At 45.9% G+C, this 14974-nt stretch overlaps 2 protein-coding genes across 2 annotated transcripts in view; one reads left to right on the forward strand and one right to left on the reverse strand.

Annotated features, from left to right (window-relative positions):
* The window catches only part of TSNAX (translin associated factor X), a 56508-nt gene extending 44805 nt beyond the window's left edge, over positions 1 to 11703 (reverse strand). The window contains exon 1 of the mRNA XM_058834017.1: positions 10960 to 11703. The gene's annotated coding sequence lies outside the window, so the exon portion shown is untranslated. The remainder of the gene's footprint in view (positions 1 to 10959) is intronic.
* Positions 11704 to 12149: 446 nt separating this feature from the next.
* Positions 12150 to 14974, forward strand: part of EGLN1 (egl-9 family hypoxia inducible factor 1) — a 34196-nt gene continuing 31371 nt past the window's right edge. Inside the window, exon 1 of the mRNA XM_058834015.1 lies at positions 12150 to 13456. Within this exon, the coding sequence (XP_058689998.1) occupies positions 12545 to 13456 (912 nt within the window). The 5' untranslated portion in view covers positions 12150 to 12544. The remainder of the gene's footprint in view (positions 13457 to 14974) is intronic.

A 14974-nucleotide genomic window follows, 5' to 3' on the forward strand; every position in this document is an offset into this window, starting at 1 on the left:
CAGGCTAGCTCAGGCAGCTGAAGCACAAGGTCTGCTGGTATCTAGTTCAATGCTAGTAAATAGGTCAAGGAAAGCTGGAGGGGTGTGTGTGTGTGCCTGGGGTGAGTGGTAATCTTCTCAGCCGACAGACCTGGGGTTTACAGACTGACTTAGGCACCTCTGCGCTGATGTGCCCCATGCACCCAGGAGCTGACTTCGGCTTGTGTTCACAGTGCAAGCTACACCAAGAGGGTGAGTCTGGTTAGAGGAATTCCAGATGTGCCCAACACTTTTTCATCCCTACATGCTCCTTGACTGCCTCTTCCCCCAACTGGCAGTCAAGGTGAAGGTTCCATTGAGGTCCAGCTGAGGTCAAGCAGGGCCACACCACCCTGCACACACTGCCAGGGGCACAGTCCCTCTCTCTGGAACAATAGGGTGTGAAAGCAGGGATTGTGGATGGTCCTGGCCGTGCAGGGTGCATTCCCTCTACCTCAGCACACAAGAGTGTGATGCTGCTGAATTGCCTTCTCCCGCCAGCAATTTTTATGCCCTTAGTTGCTTGCAGCTAGTGAGAAATGGTTTTAGTGATGCTTTAAACGCTCAGATCTTGACTACTGGGGCCCAGAAACGCTCTCCTCCTACGTGTAATACATGTCCTGTGGTGTAGATGGGTTTGGGGTTGAGCTTATGAGAGCACAGAATTTGCAAGTTCTCACCTCTTCCTTCCTTCTCAAGCACTCTCAAATCAAGATGCCACAAACAAACCACTTTCTTGCAAGTACCAGTACTACTGCTTTATGTAATTCAGAACTGAAAAATCACTTTCTCTGGGACCCTTAGCAGACATCAGTGTGAGATTCTCTGACAAGAAATCCAAGGACACCTGGTGTTGAATTCTCTGTACAAGCAAGAACCTTACTCTCTAAATAAGATAATTATCAGAAGGGTGTTTGTGCCCATTCTTGTTTTTGGGGACTCTCTTTTCTCTTTGCCACCATGACTCATAAAACTCATTAAGCCAAAGTATGCCTAGCAGAACATTTAATTACACAGAAGTTGCAGGGTAGTGACGGAATCTGTGTTTAACAGGCTGACAGCAAGATGGCTTTATCTACAAAGCTGTTTAGATGTCAGTATAGCCAGCGCCATCCATAAGGCTGGGCAAGCCATACCAGGCACCAAACCAGCAAGGAGGAAGACAAAACTTGTGCCAGGAGTACGCTCAAGACACTAGAGATTTGCATAAACAGTCTGAAAACCTGTCATCACCATGTCTGGGGCTATGTGTGGAAACATTATCTGGTAAATCAACAGCCTTGCACTGCACAGTGACCTAGATAGGAAATACGATGCAAGAAGGGAGAAGGTGAGACTGTGCACTGTTGTAACACAAAGATCAGGTTATTTACTGCTGCTTTTATTCTAGCTATGAGTTTAATAGTCAATAAACCACTTGAAAACAAGCCTCTCCCTTCTTTCTCAGACACTCTAAAAGCAACACAGCACGCAGCCAGACCAATTTATGAACAATTTCAGTATTTCAGTACTTAGCAAAATGTTAACAAAATATTCTTAAAATCACTGGTCACATCTCAGCTATGAGTGCAAGACTTCAAGAGTACAGCCTTAGGGAGTCTGAGAAGCTGCTCAGAGAGATTATACCAACATTAGAGTGACTACTTCTCTCTTGTGTGTGTGAACAGGCTTGTTTACATGAAGAAACTCTTTCCATTGTGGCCTTTGAGACTGCAGAAGACGATTCAGTTGCAGCAGGCTAGGATAGGAGAGGATGACTTTGCTCACTGGAATAAAAAAGCAAAGGGAAGTTTTTGGGAGCTAATGCATGACACTGTTAGAAATCTCCCATTTGTACATTTTGTCCCGATTACTTAGAAGCCAAGCATGACCAAGTGATTTGTCATCAGTTTTGGTTTTGTGAGGTTTTTCTGCTTGTAATTTACCTTACAATTAGCACTTTGTATCATGTATTCTAGACCATTTCAGGTCTGGTCTTAAAATTCTACCATAAAACCTCAGCACACTGAAAGAAGTAAGCACTGTTCTGGTACAGAAAACACATCTCGCTTACCTTTAAAAAGATTAAGACATTGTAAACTTTTTTAAAGAAATTGTAGTTTTTTTGTAGAATTGTAGCCTCCTTTCAGGAAGGCAGAGGAATGATAGGGTAATTGCTCAGTTTTCCTATATTATTACTATATCTATATTGTTTTTGCATCAACAAAATAAAGATTTCTCTTAACTCTGAAACTCTGCTGACAAGAAGAAAAACATTTAAAGATTGCCTATCAAAGGTCTTTGAGATCAAACAATAACTTATCTATAGCCCAGTGTTCAATATCCAGTCTGTAAGCAGGAAAATAGTTTGCTTTCATTTTTCCATTCTTCTGTAGACAGAATATTGTCTCCAAATTACTGAGCTTAGCCAAAATTAAGCCTTATTTTTATATTTTCATTTTTTTCCCCCAGAAGTAACCAAACAAGTAATGGAATGTGCCTCTTTCAAATGTATAGTACATACAATACTTTGATATTGCCATGAGGCTGAGCTATCAGAAGTCAGAGCAAATTTTTCCTTTTTCTATCTCATTTTTTAAAGTTATTCCTTTTGAAAATAATACATGAAAGTTTACTCAAAGACAATTTCCCCTCCATATTTAAACTGTAGCTAAATCTTGGAAAATACACTGTAGCTATATTTTGGAAGACAGTGCTTTTAAATTTTCTGTCACAATCAAGGGACCTACATTAATGAAAAGGGAGAGTATTATGTCAGAATCTTCTAGCTTCTTTATCAGTCACCCGTTACACTTCTATATTCACATATTTTTTAGAAACAAAATTCCAAGTGTTTTGCTCTGTTATGTTTGTGATAACTCTGTCACATATTATCACACTCATTACAGCCCATCAGAAAAATTGAGTAATTTCTTTGTGGTAAACTACAGCATTTCTTACAGCATGTATTGCTGTATTCACTGGTCCCAGTGAAACCATTTCTTCATTTGTGGTGGGGAGGGAAAGATCCCCTCTTCAGGAGTGTTTCTTGACTGATTGAGGCAGGTATCTTTTTTTGTCATTTGCAGCTGACGGTCACCGTGGCTGCATTTTCCACACTGCTGGCAATAGTTTCTGAATAGCATCTAAAGGAATTTCTCCCTCCACAGGCATTTTTGGGAAGAGCCTTACATCTTAATTATTCTCCTCTCAACCTGTCCTCACACTTCATCTCACAATGGAGAAGATCCCGTTCCCCTTTCCTGGTCCCACCACACTGCTCCATAACTCTGCTTTCTCTGCCTCCATTGGAGCTCAGCACTCCCCTACACAACCACATTGCAAAACCTCCTCAGGGATGAAGACCTCCTCTATTTATAGAGCATTGAGGCTAGATGAAAGTTTCCAGAGAGTTTCCTGGAAGACCTCACATCTAGCTGTTCTGAAGGTTTACAAAGGGAAACATGCTTGCACCCTGCTTTAGAGCTTTGCCCAGCATCTAACAATCACAAAAGCTTTGCAGTACAGTATGTCGTGCACCAGGCATGTGTTTGATGTTATGCATTGGTATTCATGAACCTCTGAAAACTTTTCTTCCTGTCATGCTTGGTGCAGGTTCTCTACCATGAACCCATATTCTCAATTGATTTTTGTCCTAGTGATTCAATGCTATCTTAAGATAATAGAGAGGAAAAACTGTTTTTAGCTTTGTGCTGTGGTTTTTCCTTAAAAGACTGAGGCTGATATTTTTAAATAAAAAAAAAGGTTCCATTAACAAATGCACTGCTGCATGTTGCAAAGATAGGATTCAGCATTTCTTTTATTCATGTCACAAGTTAAATACAGAATATGCTTTAAAATAGTGTATAAATGGCTGTAGCTGTAGCTAAAATAAGGTAGGAGTCAGACTGGGTTCACAGGATGGGCATATCCACAAAAACAGTCTGCGTGCATATATCAGCTAGCTATGTTCAGCCTCACAAACTAGTAAGTCTCTGTTTATTAGGAAAAAAAAACAAAAAAGAAAAAGAAAGCAAGCCCTTGACTACTTTTGCCCACAGCACATGGTCTTTATTGGAGGATGTGTTTGCACAAAGGGAGGAGTGTTGCCTCCCACAGAAACTTCAACAATCATTTCAACAATTTGGTAAATAGGTGAGGACAGCGTCTTCCTCTATCGTCTGCCTATCCCCTCCAATCAGAAGTCAATCACACAGTAAGGAAGCTCTAATCTAAAGGAGAAATCCTTTTTAGGAATCTGCTTTTTAATGAAAACTCCTGAACATGGTCCCAGCATTACTAACAATCTGAGGGTACACACATACACCCTGATACAAACAAAAGAACAAACAGCAAAACACACCCAAAACAACAACAAAAAAGAGAGAATAATTCCAGGGAGAAAATATAAGCCTAATACAACAGGAAAGGAAGAAAAAAAGTGAAATCCACCTTCTGACAAGATAAGCATTATCATCTTTCCTTGCACTGTAAGTGGATGAAGAAGTAGCAAGTTGCTTCTTGACCTGCTTTTTGCTTCTGCATAAAAATGAAAGGCCATTTCTTCTAGCACCAATAAATGCCACCTTTTCTCTAAGACACTAATTAGCTGACTGGATGAGCAAGGTGACTCTAACAGTGACAAACTGATGCAGAATGATAGCAAGTCTCAATCACAACCCAGCACTAATTACAGCTCTGTAGCACATACTATCTATACAATTATATATATATATTAATAAATATATTTTATATATATATATATATATTCTGAACACAAAACAAGGATGTTGATAATACAAAATCAGCTGTGTGCTTGCATGAAATACTTGTAAGCTTAATTGTCCAGGACTTAATATTTCAGTGCTGCTTTGTCAAAGCTTTCCAGTGTACAATTCCAGTGGGTTTGAGTGGATTCATGAATAGCATTGTGCCATCCAAATGCCCATTGAAAGAGATAACATGAATAGTGTCAGTTTAGATCATGCAGGGAGGAGAAAACAATTTTTGTAATACGGGAATTTAAATTATTGTATATCCACTATTAGCATTCCTGGTTTAGTAAATATCTGTTCTTGGTATAAGTTGCTTGGGATGTGCTTTAAAACATGATGCAATACCTTACCCTGGCATAAGTCAAAGAGTATCTTCACAGAGGGTTGAGCTTGTTAGCACAGAAGAATAAGAGGACAGAGAACACTATCATAATGAATATGCATCAATATCACAAGTTTTAATACAATGTTTGTTCAGTTCTAAAATATCAGTAACTATTATCATCAACAGATAGAACCTTTCAACCACTGAAACTTGAAAAGAAAAACAAAGAAACAAACAAAAACATAAAATCTGATGGTATGCTGTTTGCACCGTCAATAGCCTGAAACACCTCTCCTCGCATCCTTAGATAGCAGTATCAGGTGATGCTAGCCATTATCCTGTCTTGGTACAGAACACCCTCCAGTTTGGGTCTGCTGATTCCCTCAATACAGTTTCAAAATGAAAAGCTTCTCTTCAGTCAGAGAAGAGAGAAAGTGGAAATGTGTTGAGCTACATAATAAGAAAATGAGAGTGAAGTTATATGCCATGACTGAATCAGCTTACTATTCTGACTTGGGTGGTCCTGCTTTTCCCTCCCTGACTCCTGGCCCTCCTGGTCCACACCCTCTTACACCACATCAAACCACTTGGTGAGCTGATCCAACTTGTTAATCCAACAGAAAAATACTCTCTCAAACTGACTCACCAAAGGGCTTGACAAGGGTGATGCCAAGGAGAATGGCTATGGAGGGAGCAGAACCACCCCTTCTGGTGGCAGTAACTCAACACCATGTCTTAAATGAGCCACTGCTGAAGAAAGCGTTGAAGAGCACGTGAGGAGCACTGAAAACAAACAGAAGGGCATGGAGTAAAATCCTGTGTCTCTGGGAAGAATGGAAATGCAAGAATATCACAAAGCCCTTGGGATGGGGTAGACACTGAAGGGTGCAATGGCAGGAGAGCAACAGGACATTGGATCATGTTATGCATCAGAGAGGGGCATGGGAACAGGCACTGTCCTGGCAGAAGGAAGAATGGGTAGTGACAGAAAACACGATACTGAATCCACCTGGATTGTGGTGGCTCTTTGGGGCTCAGGCTCACAGTGCTTGTGTCTGTAGCCAGCCCTGGTAAAGGTCAGCTCTTTGGGATAGATGTGCTACTTTGATAGTTTTCACAAAACATGAGCTATAATATTGTATCCCCATTGTTCAAGAAAAGAGGGAGGACACCATTGTTCACTCAAAAAAACAAACAAAAATGAAGCCTGTTATTGAGGAATGCATAAATCATATAAATAATATGTATATTAATATATTAATATATAAATCTGAGTGTTATTGAGGAATGCCACCCAGTCAGTCTTACCAGCTCAAAACCTCACTCACTATTTTCTTTTCCTTCCTCTCTTAAATTACTGAGACAGGTCTCTCCTTTCATAGCAGCAAATGTTTTAAGCTCACTGTTTTCTTGGAATCTCCCCTACTTGCACAACTGCTTCCATAAGAAAAAGAGTTTAGGGGTATCAAAAATGGTGCTAGTCATCTGGAGAAAGGGAAAAGAAACTGCATCTTCACCCAAAGATAAAATGTCCAAGTTTTTAACAAATTTGTCTCCATAGTTTCAAGGAACACTTCTTGAGTTGCTCTTTTGAGCTCTGGGTAACTGTTCCTAGGTAATCAGAAAAGTAGAGGGAAAAAAAAAAAAAAAAAAAAAAAAAAGTGGAGACTTTGTAACTCATTAAACAGCACAATAAATTGCAGGGCATGAGCTGAGATATTCTCAAACTTTCCAAACCAAGGGGCAGAGGGCAAACTGTCCTTACCTACACCCCAGGGTATCCCTGTTCTCTTTTCCAACTACAAGACCAGGCACTGGCAGAAGTAAGAACTACGTGCCTGGCAGCCGAAAGATGAGGAAAGAGAAAATATGATGTGCAATAAATCAGGTACACACAAAAGTAATTGGGGCAGGTCACATCATCCTAACACTGCTCGGCATTGTTTCCACCTTAATGATCTTTCAGCATGTCACCATGCTGAATCATGATGACAGAGAGGCAGGAAGCACATATCAGATGCAGAATGAACAGGTCTTTTTGTGATTGTGGGGCTATGAAGTGCTGGGCTTTCCTGATGTTGGAGTCCTCTGTTCTCACTCTGGAAGACTTGTCTGCACCAAAATCAAGAAATGTTTCTGGTGCATTTCAGATAAATTTGACCTACATACAGACAAAACAGGAATCTTTCTCTTTTTTTCCCCCCCAAAACTGCGTGTTGCTGTATCAGTGCATGAATTTCAAATGGGTTTACGAAGTGCTTTTTAAAAGTAATTTTCAGTTCATAACTGGACATTAAGCACCCTGAGGGCCTGCTGGCTTGCTGAAGTTAGAGGCCAAAAATGTACATAATTGTCAATCTTTAGCAAGACAGGGAGTTCTTTTCTAACCAGAGCCAGAAATACTCCCTCTGGAGAAATCTCACAATGTGAAAAAAAGCTTTTGAACTTTCCATGGTACAAAGTTTAAAATGAGGACAAAACTGGAATGAGTTGGTCTTGAGCATTTTCTAAGCTATCCTCTGTTTCCATAGCTTTACAGATACAGACATCTGGAAGCAGAATTTTCAGCTATAATGGAAAAAAACCCCATTGCCATTAATTAAGCATAGTTAATTTGCCTTAAACATGAATAAAATTATTACAGTAGACAAAAATGTTAATATGTATAAATCTCTCTGGATCAACCCCAACCATATTTTTGGTGTAATAAAAATAGGCTATATTCCCAGATATGAAAATGCATGTAATTTCAGACTGATTCAGGGACAGCAAAACCAATTTTAGTTAAACAGCCTGGAGGAATCTCCTAGTATTAAAGACAGTATAAAACACAAGTTTACACAGAGTAATTGAGAATACTCCTTATAATTTAGTCCAACATTTATAAAGTCAGATTATAATGAAAGGTTTTTTTCTTTTGAACATTAGATCATTATGATATTCCGTGATAAGCAACCAATTTATTCTATTACTTTAATTTCAGCAAGAACTTTTAGGGAATCTCTACAATGGTGTCAATAAGCACTAAGCAGAATGGGAGGTGGTAGAGGGTACTACAGATTATTTTCAGGGCTCTGAGCCAAATTTTCCGTTGTCCCACTTCATACTGTGGAAAACACCAAGTTCTTGGCATATCAAGATCTGGATCTTGAAAAGTTTGGAGACCCCTTCAGTTATGCTGCTCAAGTGATTTGAGGGGACCCTGTGTTTGGTCATGTGACCCTTTCCCTGCTTTACAGAAACAGGGGCTGGGGGAGGTATCTGGGAGATGAATAAACCGTGCTAACCCTTTGAGTACCTCAGGAAAAGTGCGTGCATTTAACAAAAGAGTATTTGCATAGCCTTGTGGATGTACTCTGTACACTTTGTCCTGATTAGAAAGGAAGTGAGTTTAACAGAGAATCCAACTCAGACAAACAGTTCTCTCCTTTACTTTGGAAAATCTGCAAACCTGTTACAGTTCACTTGCTCGTATGAAAAGCAAGCTTGAAAATTGTCACTGTTGAGACCAGTGAATAATGGTCTAAGTGGAACAGCAGCAGTCAGGCTGAAGAACATGGTGGCATGGTCTGGGTGGAAGACAGCAAATGCTAGAAGCCTCCAAGTTCTGATGTTTAATTATGATGCTGTTGTGGACATGCACTTGTCTCACTGATGCCTGACACTACCACCCACCTGAGGAGCACATGAACCTTTCAAGAGGCCTTCTGGCAGCAATGAAAAACTTAGTCTGGAGTCCAAGCACTTTTTTCCCATGCACAGCAAAACTAACTCAACATAATATTACTTTTCATTTAAACTTTATTTCTAAACTGACTTTGTAACCTTCTATAATCTTGTTACTCTGCATTCCCCTTCTCCCCAGGATTCAAAGATGCTGTTTTGGTTGCTTATATAATCTCAGTGCTGCAGTACACAAGCTATCTAAAGCATGGTATAAATGCAGCTATCATTACTACTTAATAAAAACAGAAAAGTTATTCATTGACCAACTTTTTTTTTTTTTCCCCTTTCTAATAAACATACAGATCCATATCTAAGTGGTGATAAAAACTATGACCTTGCACTAAGTTTATCCCACAACATCCTCATCATGGCTGGGATTTCATTTTAAAGACTTTTCACTGCATTCTTTGCAAAGCATTACCTATCCATCAGTAAAAGCTCTTTTCCAACATTCACTGACACAGACAAGAAATTAGCTGTCTTAGAAAGGCCACTTTAGGGACCAAGTGCAGAGTAACCAGCTGAAAAGAAAGAGAAGGAAGTCCCTTCCTCCTCTGTTCTAGCAACCATCATATTTATCATTTTACTTTGTATACCTTTTTTGTATACCTTTGTTGCTTTTTGTTGTGCTTTGGTCTTTTATGGAACAAGCTTTAAGGAATAAGCTCTTTGGCAATGAATAGAGTCTGATATGCTTGGAAAACATTTCTAGCATGTTGCAGACACTATTGTAATACAAATACTCATTGTCTTCCCGAGTTCCCTTACCACCACTGCTCCTCAACACAGCTTTGTCACTGTAAAACAACCTTCATTAAGTTTCGTGTCACTGGCATAGTGCTGTAATAATAAGGCCAATGCTTCATACACCCAAAGGCGGGTTTTGTTGAAGTTGGTATTTCTGTTGACCATGCTGTGAAACAGTGTGATGTCAAGACAACCTGAAGTTGCTTAGCACATTAGCAAATGTGAAAACTAAGACCTTTAATTGCATCCCAAAAGACATGTGGAAAAGAGAGAGAAAGAACAAAAGACTTTTGAAGCCAAATTAGCCTGTAAATTAATAACTATCATTAGATTTTAGCCAGGCACCATATTTGTGCCTTGGTCTTTTTTTTAGTTGTTTCATGGTTGGATGATTGAGTTTCAAGTCTGTGACTTTCATCTCTATTGTGTTTGCTGAATGAGTACACAACAAATGCAAAGATTTTTAACTCTTCAGTTTCTATCTGGCAGAATTGCATTGTTTGCATTTCTCAAGTTTTTGAAAATAACAGCCTTGACTCTCTTCTCATTTAGCCCAGTTTAACAATGTTGCAAGTCCAAGGAAATCAGCTGAATTAATCTCACCTTAAAGTATGCTAGAGGAATGCCTAAGCCTAGTATTTTTGATATACCATATACACCTATAGTTGAAGGAAAAACTCTCATTAAACCTACATTAAAAACCTGTCCACTTCATGCTCTGGATTTAAAACTTTGTTTTAATCCAGTTCCTTCTGCCCTTACCAGTAATCTCTAATTTTGTTTTTAGTTTCCATCTTTTCCAGTTCATTTGCCACCTTTTTTTTCCTTTAGTGATTGTTGTTAATTCACCCTTGGAACTCACTAGTCATACTCACCTTGAAATTTTATCCACTAGACTTTCATGACCTTGTACCCTCAGTACTCCTTTTACCTTTCTAATAATTCACCCTGGTTTTCCTTCTCATTTTTCATGTACGTACCACAAGGCACTTGTAGCCTCGGTACACTTTGTTTCTTCTTCATCCCTCATATAGTACACTCAGTGCCTAACATTCCTCGAAGTCCTATTACTGTGCCAATCAATCTTAAATCCAGTTCTAAAGAAGAGATGAGAACTAAACCATTTTAGTTGCATACATAAAGTCATCTCACTATAATACAAGTATATTACAGTGTTAAACCTCACAAAAGCCCATGAGAAGCAAAAGCATTAGTATTCCTCTTCTGCAGTGGCAGAGAACAAACCACTTATCCAAAGTCACCTGAAGTCCTGTGGCAGCCTCTGGCTTATCAACAAGAGGATTCATTTCACATTTCTACCTCAAAACCTGTACATTGGCTCACGCATTTTACACCTCTTGGGCTTTAGAATGGATTTGCGTAACTTACAGGCAGTGCAGAGCAACGGTATGCATCATGTCACACAGCCCAGCCCACGGAGCGGATACTTGCTGTCTGTTCACCGAATGGTTCTCTGAGAAGATCGGTGGGAGCACTCCCAGCCCAGGAGGAATCCTCGACTTGCCTCACCACACGGCTCTGAAGCACTGACCACCGTGTTGGGCTGTACTGCAGGAAGCTGCAGAATACACTCCGCTTTCCTAAACTATACCACAAACAAGCAAAGCCACAGTTAATCGGACCAGTGGAAGCTTAAACATCATCCCAGAAGAGTCCAGATCCCCATGTAGCTTCTGACAACCGACGTGACTGAGCTGAGACCTTTGTCCCTCCACCAGCACCACTCTGCCAAACAAGCTTCCTTTTGCCTGTCAGGGACTTTGCCATGTTCATCACAGCACAGGCTACGACTCCTGGCCTCAGCTTGTTTTAGTAGCTACATCAACTGGCTCCTTCTTCCTGCTTTTTGCTTTTTCTTTTCTTAATCAGCCTAGCTCTGGCCTTCATTACCACCCCGTTAGGCGGGACACAAGCCACGTGTTATTTATGAAGGGGACATGTCTCTCTTGCCCTACCAGCTATCCGGCGGGAGCATTCTGGGGCCTACGGGAGTGACAAAACCTGGCCCTTCACTGTAGCCGGGTGCCGCCGTCGCCGCCCTGCCTGTCATTCAAGCCACAGTTCATTCACATTCAAGCCCAGCTTCCACGTCACCCGCCGCTCCTCGGTACCCCGGCCTCAGCCGCGGCAGGCCCACACCCCGGCAGGGCAGCTCGCTACTGGGGTCACGGGCACCCTCAGATTAACAACCTGACCAGCAACGACGGGCTGGCCCCGGCAGCCCAGACCGGTGACAACCCCCAGCAATTTCCCCACTGTCCCTGCCGGGAAGGCCGCGCTCCTCGTAGGGGTGAAAGGCGCCATTCCCACGAGAGCAGCGCGGCTGCCCCGGCCCGGCTCGAAGCCTGTCCGTGCGCTCAGGGCCGGGCCCCGCGGCCGCGGCGGTGCCTCTCAGCCCCTCACGCCGCGGCGTGGAGGACGCGGCCGGCCCCGGCCCGACCCCGCCCGCCTGGCCACGCCTGCCTGACGCGCCGGCGGCGCTGGCGGGCTGGAAGTGGCGTACGTGCACAGCGGGCCGCTGGAGTGGCGCCTCCTCCTCCTCGCCCCGGCACAGCGGCGGAGGCGCGGTGGGCAGAGGCGGCGGCCGCGCCGGCCCGTGCTGCACTGGGCAGAGAGGCCGGCGGGGAGCGGCAGGCAGCCCCATACCGCGCCACCCCGCTCCCCCTCGGCCGTTCCGCCACCGGCGGGGCGGCGATGAGGCGGCGCTAAGCAGCGTTAGCGGCGCAGGGAGGGCTGCGCGGGCCCCCGCGCCCCGGCCGCGCCGGAGGAGGCCGCGGGCCGGCGGAGGCGGCGGGCGGCGGGGGCCGCGGCGGAGCCGGAGCCGGGCGGCCATGATGCAGTGAGCGCTCCCTCCCCGCGCGGCCGGGCGGGGGCCCGCGTTAGCGCCGCTCCCGCCCGTCTCCTTACATAACACAAGCCGGCGGAGCGGGGCTGCGGCGGCACCACCAGCGCCATGGCGAATGACAGCGGCGGAGGCGCCGGTCAGGGCGGCCAGGGCGAGAGCAGCGGAGGCAGCAGCGGCAGCAATAGCAGCAGCGAGCGGGACCGGCAGTACTGCGAGCTGTGCGGGAAGATGGAGAACCTGCTGCGGTGCGGGCGCTGCCGCAGCTCCTTCTACTGCAGCAAGGAGCACCAGCGCCAGGACTGGAAGAAGCACAAGCTCATCTGCCGCGGCGGAGGCGCTGCGGCGGCTGGCGCGGCAGGGGGCGCTACCGAGCCCCGCGGCGGGCACCCCCCGCTGCCCCGCGCCCACGGCGGGGCCGCGGCGGGCGGCGGCAGCCGGGCGGGGGTCGGGAAGGGCGCAGCGCCGCCGTCCCCGGAGGCCCCCTCCGAGGCCGCCCCGCTGACCAACAATCACGTCGCCGCCGCCGCAGCAGCTGCCGGCGGTGAGGCGGAGGCCCCGGCTGCGGCCCAGTCCCCGTCCCCCTCCGGGGAGGCAGTGCTGCTGTACCGGGACAAGTCGAACCTGTACCCCGGCGGCGTGCAGGCGGGGCCCGGCGGGGCCGCGCTGCGCCCCAACGGGCAGACCAAGTCGCTGGTGCCGCAGCGGCTGGCGCTGGAGTACATCGTGCCCTGCATGAACAAGCACGGCATCTGCGTGGTGGACGACTTCCTCGGCAAGGAGCTGGGCGGGCTAGTGGCCGAGGAGGTGCGGGCCCTCCACCACACCGGCCGCTTCACCGACGGGCAGCTCGTCAGCCAGAAGAGCGACTCCTCCAAGGACATCCGCGGCGACAAGATCACCTGGGTGGAGGGAAAGGAGCCGGGCTGCCAGACCATCCGGCTCCTCATGAACAGCATGGACGATCTCATCCGGCACTGCAACGGAAAGCTGGGCAACTACAAAATCAACGGCAGGACGAAAGTGAGTGAGCTGGGAGGGAGTGGGGGGGGGGGAGCTGGGACCCCCGGTGCCCGGCCTCCCCCTGCTCCCGCAGCCGGAGGGGGTTGCGGCGGGGGGGCCGGAGCGGGGCGGCGGAGCCGGCGCTTCCCCGGGTGCGGGCGTGTGTGCGCGCACGTGTGCGGCTGTCTGCGGGGCTGCGTGCGTGTGCGCACGTCCGTCCGGCTGTCTGTCGGTCCGTCCGTCCGGGTGCCTGTGCGGGGCTGTGCTGTGAGGGTGCTCCCGCTGCCGCTCCCCGAGGCCGTCTCGTACTTGCGAGACGTGTCCAGTTCTGGGCTCCTCAGTACGAGAAAGAAGCTCCTGTCTTTCTCTAGAGGGTCCCAAAGATGATTAGGGGTTTGGAGCATCTCTGTCATGAATAGAGACTGCGGGAGCTGAGCCCTTTTAGGCAAGTGAAAAGAGGATAGAAGGGATCTCGTTCATGTATGTAAATATCTCAAAGGTTAATGTTAAAAAGACGGTGCCAGACTCTTCATTGTTGCCCAGTGACAGGACGAGTAGCAGTGGCCATAAACTAAAACACAAGAAGTTCCACCTCAACAAGGTGCACGTTGAGGGTTGGCAGAGCACTGGGACAGGCTGCCCAGGGAAGTCGTGGAGTCGCTATCTGGAAATGTTCAAAACCCACCTGGACTCCTTCCTGTGTAACCTGCTCGAGGTGATCCTGGCTGGGCAGGAGCGTTGGACTGGATGATCTCCAGAGGTCCTTTCAAGCCCTAACAATTCTGAGACTCACACCCGGCTGCTGCGGGACCCTCAGCCCCAGCGAGCTTGGGCGGCAGCGTGGACGAGCGGGTTGCTGTCCCGTGGGCAGCCTGGGGATTGCTCTGTACTGAGAAGGTGCGAAAAGGGTTTGCAGGAAAAAAAAGGTGATCTTGTTTATATCCCTGCGTTTTGTTAAAAAGGCCTTGATCTGGAGGCTTACCCACTAGGTGATGAGTATTGAAATGCGAGTTCTTTCGTGGTCTCCCGAAAAAAGCCCGGGTAACAGAGCTCTGACGGGCTTCAGGAAGCAAGGGGCTAGCTGCGAAGTGTCCCGGTAGCGACACTGGCTGGAGAGCGTAGAACCACTTGTGCATGGCGTTTGTAGGCTGAAATGAATGGGCCACGTTTTGGTAAGCCTTGGCTCAGGTGTGGCCTGCCAGGTGCAGGGTTTAAAAATGTGGTCAGGAGACCCACATCAGTGAGCAAGTGCCCCGCTGGCACAATAAACCCGTGAGTTACAGTGTGGCAGTCTGGCAAATGGTGTTTTGGCAGGTAGTGGAGTCACAGCCATGGAGCAGGGCAGCTTTGGGCAGAGTTTTTATTTCACTCTCATGAAGTCACTTTTCTGCAAAAATCTTACTCCTTAGCTCTATTTTGAGACCAGAGAACTGATTCGAAATATCCCATTGTATTAGCCTAATTTGCAATTCCTTTCCAGTCCTTTAAATAAAATTCATGCCCTTGGTAGAGAACTAGTAATGAATATTCATCGGTATC

Source organism: Poecile atricapillus, chromosome 3 (assembly GCF_030490865.1).
Source record: "Poecile atricapillus isolate bPoeAtr1 chromosome 3, bPoeAtr1.hap1, whole genome shotgun sequence".
NCBI lineage: Eukaryota > Metazoa > Chordata > Aves > Passeriformes > Paridae > Poecile > Poecile atricapillus.